The sequence below is a fragment of the Ochotona princeps genome, chromosome 17 (assembly GCF_030435755.1).
Source record: "Ochotona princeps isolate mOchPri1 chromosome 17, mOchPri1.hap1, whole genome shotgun sequence".
NCBI lineage: Eukaryota > Metazoa > Chordata > Mammalia > Lagomorpha > Ochotonidae > Ochotona > Ochotona princeps.
In genome coordinates this window covers 37,260,163-37,266,700 of record NC_080848.1, presented here as the reverse complement: position 1 = coordinate 37,266,700, position 6,538 = coordinate 37,260,163, and the positions used below count along the sequence as shown (strand labels likewise).

General features: G+C 39.1%; 1 protein-coding gene across 1 annotated transcript in view; it reads right to left on the bottom strand.

Moving 5' to 3' along the window:
- Window positions 1-2,488: 2,488 nt before the first annotated feature.
- Window positions 2,489-6,538, bottom strand: part of CPD (carboxypeptidase D) — a 72,869-nt gene continuing 68,819 nt past the window's right edge. Inside the window, exons 18-20 of the mRNA XM_058675568.1 lie at window positions 5,911-6,096; window positions 4,930-5,029; window positions 2,489-3,619 (exon numbers count right to left, since the gene is read on the bottom strand). Of these exons, the coding sequence (XP_058531551.1) occupies window positions 3,393-3,619; window positions 4,930-5,029; window positions 5,911-6,096 (513 nt within the window). The 3' untranslated portion in view covers window positions 2,489-3,392. The remainder of the gene's footprint in view (window positions 3,620-4,929; window positions 5,030-5,910; window positions 6,097-6,538) is intronic.

The window sequence follows — 6,538 nt, the reverse complement described above, 5'->3', positions numbered from 1 at the left end:
TGTCAAAATCAAGCAGGACAATATTCTGAAAGTCAAGTGGAATCATTAATGAGTTATTGCTAAAAATAAGAGAAATTGGGGGTGTTGGGAGAAATTTTTTCATGAACTAGAACTCTAAGTTCAGTGGACATTGACCTGGATACTAATCATTCCCCCTCAAATGTGCTTTAATTAAAACAAATTAGAAATTCAAGGAGTTATCAAAAAGTTGCCAGACAGAAAATCATGGAACATCAACCACATGGAATTTTTAGTAATAACAATAAAGCAAAAACATAGGGGAGATGTTGCATTGCTACTATTTAAACAATTCCAGCAGAGAACCATGAACACAGGGCACATTTACAGCATTTGTAAGCAAGTTTTTTAATACAGCAGGGGATGAAACCTGGCACAAATGCATTTCTGGCAACAGGAAGATAAAACTGTTTAATGCTGAGAATAAATGGAAATAGAGGAGCAGCTTATGGTCACTGAGTAACTCTGCGTTAGAAACAGAGTAAGTTCACACATGAACACTACCCTTTATTTAAACAAACTAATTAGTTTTAAGTTCAATATTCATTAATTCAGCAAATCCCATTCAGATGAAAAGTAATGAAGATTAATCAATCACTCTGAGTCAAAAAATACGACGTGTTTTGTTTCCTTTCTGGAAGATGATAGAGTTCCCCCCAAAATTCTCTTCCGTGAGAATGGCAAGCATTCCTTAACTCACTCCCCAAGTGTTGCAAAAACCCTCAGTGGGGGCTTTCTTATGAAATTATGAGGGCTCAGCTCCCTGGATTACACAATCGATACAGACATTTACATAGGCAGACACTTTAAACGATACCTACTCAGTCACTTTGCTTTTATTAAGGAGCTGGGAAGGAAGAAAGAAGGCTTTACAAACTGATCACTAAGACAAAACAATGCCTTGTGAGTGAAGAAAGGCACAACTGAGATGTGGGCAAATTTCTTAATGCTGTGATACTTGCCTTCATGTCTCCAAGGAAATGGAAAGTTTCTAGAACACTGCAGAAATGCAGTCCCCATCCCAGCTGGCTTCAATGCCTTAATCGATTTATGTGGGCTACGTGGGATGAGAGCCACATATGAAAAACTGGAACAAGGCTGAGAACACATTCTGAGTAGTCACAGATCTTGGTACATTTGGATTCACAGGTAACAGGTAGAGATGGCCTTGTCTCCCAGCTAAATGCCTTATTTAAAAAATCATTAAAGACTCAAGGTTGATAGCAGAATTTAACTTTCCTTTTGGGAGAAATTGCTATAAGAACTATTTGCATGTTCATGTCTTAACTTATTTTATATGTGCTTAAAAGGCATGACCTCCAGCCATGAAGGTGTACAGTTAGAAAGGCATGTTTGATACAAGAGAGAAGATATAAAAAAGTCTCCTCTAGAGATCAATGCTGTTAAAGTGAAGGCTGTCACACCAACCTCCATTTCTAGTTGCAATGGCACAAGCAAGCCCAGACACCCGTGGGCCCTTTGTTGGTTTTCACTCTCAAACAATAAAGCTGAAAAAGAGCAATATGCCATATTCACAAAGAAAGCATAAATGATTAGACAAAAAATAATTCATTAATTACTAGCATCCCACAAGCTCTGGTCTGTGAATGTGGTGGGATGAGAGGGAGGTGGTAAAATTTAGAGTGGCTAACACCAGGGTCAATAGCACAAGGGCTTAACTTTCAACCACCCAAGCTGATCACAGGTACTAACAAATGTTAGGAGCTCATCACTCATAATAAACAAAATATGATTTTGTAAAACTATTTTGGATGCATACCTTTAAAAACCTGGTTGAACAACCCAAGAGGGTGGTAAGCCACTTCACAGGAAGGCTCTGGGATGATGGATGCATTTATGAATATAGAACATGATCCAAAAGAGGACAGTAAGCTTTTGATCCCCTGATTTAGTACAAGTTCAGCAGCAACTTGGCCATTAAAACATTCAAAGGTAATAAGCCATCAGATCATTGGTAAGACACACACTTACAAAAAGCATCACTTCCACTAAATAGCATCAGACAGAAAAAATGCAAAGCAGTTTTGTCTTTGTCTGGCAGTGGATGACACCGTCACACTACAGTGTTATATCACACAGCAGTCACAGTTTTCATTTCTTCCTCTTTTTTTTTTTTAATGGAGGGACCCATATGTAAAAGCTTTCCATTAAAATTTTAACAGAATCGGTTGATAAAGAAAATAATAATCAAACAAAAAAACCCTGTCAAATGAAACATTAGGACAAAGAATCCAACCCCTTGCAGAAGCCTATGTGATTAAGACTGGCTGAGTTATTTTAATCACAGTCTTCTATTTCATGGCGCAGGTTCAGGCTGGAGTAACAAGTGCAGATATTCTGTGTTCAAATATAGGTTAAGAATGTGCAGGTAGGTCTCTTCCACACTTCCAGATATTTTTAATAGAATTCAGATCTTGTAGATGGGTGCATTATCTGAAAACCATAAGTGTACAACATAGAAAAAAGTTCAGATTTAGGCAATGTTACAGAATCAGGCATTCCTAGAATAAACTAGTTCTTCACAGATAAAAGCAGCAGCACCTGTGGGTTTTTACCAAGTTAAAAGATAGGCAACATGAGTTTCAGCTTCTGCTAGATCGTCCTCTCAGTTTCCTTCAAGTGGACACTTAGGTCTTTCACAAGTCAGTATGTTCTCCCATAAAATGGGGGATTATTTAGAAATTTGTTAAACCTTACAAGAGAGGTAGTGAAATCCAGCACAGCCCACCAGTTCTGATCTAGCCTAGAAACAGGTAGAAAGACAAATGCGGAAGCCCATTTATTCACTTCCTAACATTATATATGCTTAAAAATCAATTCAACCTCCATTAAACCTGAATAAGAGAAGCTCCAGCTATTTAATAACTAGAGAGAAGTACTCCTCAGTAGGTTGAGAAAACACTGAGTTTTTAAAGCTTTATGTCAGAATCTGACTGCTGTCCCTGCCTTAATGTTTCTGGATTCTTTTGGCCATTTAAAAATAAAGGAAAAAAAAAAAGGCTAACGCCACTAGTAAACACCTCATGTGCAAAATACAACATCTACTAGTTGGCTTTATACTGTTATTACATAAAACTCCAAATAGCTCATTTTAAATTAAAAAGAAAAACAAAGTGGCTGTCCCATCTCTGCTGCATAAATAGAAGTCAGATTTCTTTTTTTGAAGGCTAAGAGTACTTTAAGGAAGGGAAGTTCAAAATTGCCTTTGAAATTCACAGAGAATAAAAAGTTAGCAAGTTAACTTCCCAAAGCTCTTTGAAGAAGCAGGATAGTCTCTTCTTAATGCAGAATCTCCCAAGAGGAACTGTAATGTTACTTGGTACTTATGCTGGGAGAAATGCAAAGGGTGTTTTTCAATGTTTGCTAGAATATAATGTTTCCTCTTCTGTGTCAGTCTCGTCTTGGAACTCATGGCTTAGGAGAGACTTCTTGGAGCCTGTTGACATCATGCGAATTTCGTCCTCGTATTCATCATGGTGCTGCCGGAGTCGGTGGAAGCCGTCCTTGTGTCTGTTAGACTTGATTGAGCAGATACACCAGATGATGCAAGCTGTCAGGATCAGGGCTGACATGGTGGCTCCTGCCAAACAAAACCATCATGTTGGGATATTATACTCGGAGCAGATACTTACAGGGGCACTTCTAGTTATATACCGTGCCTTTTTTCTTCTTATTTTATACCATGAAGGACAGCCTTGTATTATTACAGAAACAGTGCATGTACAGATGCAAAATTAGAAAATACAGATAAGCCAAAAAAACCCCACATACTTAGTTTCTACTACCTTGAGATGATTTAATTGTCTTCGTGCCTGTTCTTCCAGATCCTTCTTTATGCATGTGTATGCACATGTGCTATTTTCTTTTAGCACAGTAAAACAGCAATGGTTATTGTCCTGTAACCTGCTTTTTATTAATCAACAACTTCTATTTTTCCTCTCAGTGTAAATTTTCATTCATCCTAAACTCCTAATTTTGGATTTGAATATATAGTATTAAAATAACAATCTTGGCAAAACAATAATAATATTCACAACTAATGGGTAGCAGAGTTAAAATTAAACCATGTCTGAATCCTATCTCCTGCATTTTTAATCACTAGGTTATTTGGGCTTTATCTGCTAAAACTTGATTGGATCATGTTTTTAATATGCTAATTTCCTCAACTAAGGTCTCCCCTTCACACAACCCTATACTAAGACTTGGAGGGTGGGGAGAATCCCAGTACCTATAAAACTGTGTCACATAATACAATGTAATTAATAAATAAATTTTTAAAAACAGATAAAAAAAAAGACTTGTTTATTTTGCCTCAAGTCCAAACTGCACTGAGAAATGAACCAAGGCTCTTTGTGTCAGAGTATTTTATCCCATATTTTTCTTCTTAGAATTTCATTAATTCAAGAAATGATACAAATTAATCCTGGAGAAAAAAAATTTACTCTTTCCTGGATCTTGGAAATCAGAACTAAAGTAAGTCAAGGCACTAGGACCTCATCAACATTTAAAGTAAATCATTCATTCATTCAGCAATTCTCTAAGATCTGCCACATACCAAACATGGTCCTGGGCTCTGGCAATGTAGATAAACTGCCTACTCTCTCTGAGATTATGGGTCCCTAAGAGAGACTGAATTCAGATACGTAATAGGGAAAGCAGGTAGAGACAGTGATGGGGGACTAAGATGATCAGGGAAGGCCTCTGCATGGAGGTGACTATGGAGCACAGAACTGAAAAAGTGAAGCGACAAGCCCTCCGAGGGGAGAGGAGACTCAGGAAAGTGACACTGAAGAAAGGAGACCACAAAAGGCTTGTGGAGATGACCCATATGAAACTGAAACATCAGGACTGATTTTAACTTTAAACTATTAAAAGCTGAAATCTTTTTACCTGATACAGTTACCACAAGCTCTCTTGGCAAGCCAAATATCCGGTTATCTGCGTCAAAGACAATCACCACAGAGCTAGCTGCATCATGATGCACAAAGACCTAGAAAGAGAAAATACATGAATAATGAAAAGGTTTCCTCAAGGCGTCTAGCAATCCTATGAGATTCTCAGAGACTTTATACAAACCAGGGAGATGACTCACGAGTATTGACCATATACAACATACTATAAGAATTCCTAACAGCAAGGGCTAGTGGGATGGCTCAACTGGCTAATCCTCTCCTGTGAGTGCCGGTTTCGGTACCAGTTTGTGTCCCAGCTGCTCCACTTCTGACTCAGCTCCCTGCATATGGCCTCAAAGGCAGTTAAGAATGGCCCAAGTCTCTGGGACCCTGCACCCAGGTGGCAGATCCAGAAGTTCCTGGGTTGGATTGGATGAGCTCTGGCTATTGCAGCCATTTGTGGAATAAACCAACAGATGGAAATTCTTTCTCTTTTTCTCTCATCTCCGTAAATTTGTTTTTCCAATAAAGATAAAGAAATCTTTGTTTTTAAGATTTATTTTTATTGCAAAGTCAGATATACAGAGAGAGGAGGAGAGACAAGAGAGGAAGATCTTCTGTCCGATGATTCACTCCCCAAGTGGCCACAATGGCTGGAGCTGAGCTAATCTGAAGTCAGGAACCAGGAGCTCTTCTGGGTCTCCCACACAGGTGCAGGGTCCCAAAGCCCTGGGCCGTCCTTGACTGCTTTCCCAGGCCACAAGTAGGAAGCTGGATGGGAAGCGGGGCTGCCGGGATTGGAACCGGCGCCCATATGGGATCCTGGTACGTTCAAGGCAAGGACCCCAGCAGCTAGGCTACCGTGCTGGGCTCAAAGATAAATAAATCTTAAAAAAATTTTCTAACAGTAGTTTCAAAGTTGTGAAGTCTAATGAAGAGTTAAGGATTTATATAACATTGTTCAATCTGTGTTTCTCACCTGGGAATGTTGCTGCTGGTAGCCATCTGCGATGGCGTTGATGTTATGGACACCTGGAGCTAACAGTACATGGAAATACCCTCCCTCTTTGGTGTGTACTTTTATTCCTTCATTGAGCACAATGACTGCTTTGGAGATTGGTTTTCCAGTTTTATCTTTAACAAATCCATGTACTCCCTTGTGAACCTGAAAAATGGTGAAGGCATAAATTTTTCATAATGTCAGTTATACTGGAGGCAACAACTTGAGATATGACCAAAACCAAAACAGATTTTCTCTCTCTCTCTCTCTCTCTCTCTCTCTCTCTCACACACACACACACACACACACACACAATGCAAGCCTGACCTACTCCTACCCATTGACTCTCATCTACTTTGCTTCTCAGTCAATCCTTCAGAGTCACACAGATGAAGATAAGAGAAGCAGGACTCTGATAGGTCAAAGCTGAAAGCATCAGAACCCAATCTCCCAATGGATTTCCTTGCCACCCCAACACACTGACTTGAGTAACTGTGGGAAAATCAGAGAAAGAACATGCAGTATCTCAAAAGTCAAACAAAATTACAGCAGATTGCACATATATGGATGCGTGGCTTCTATTTAGGCAACATAAAATGAAGAAAGC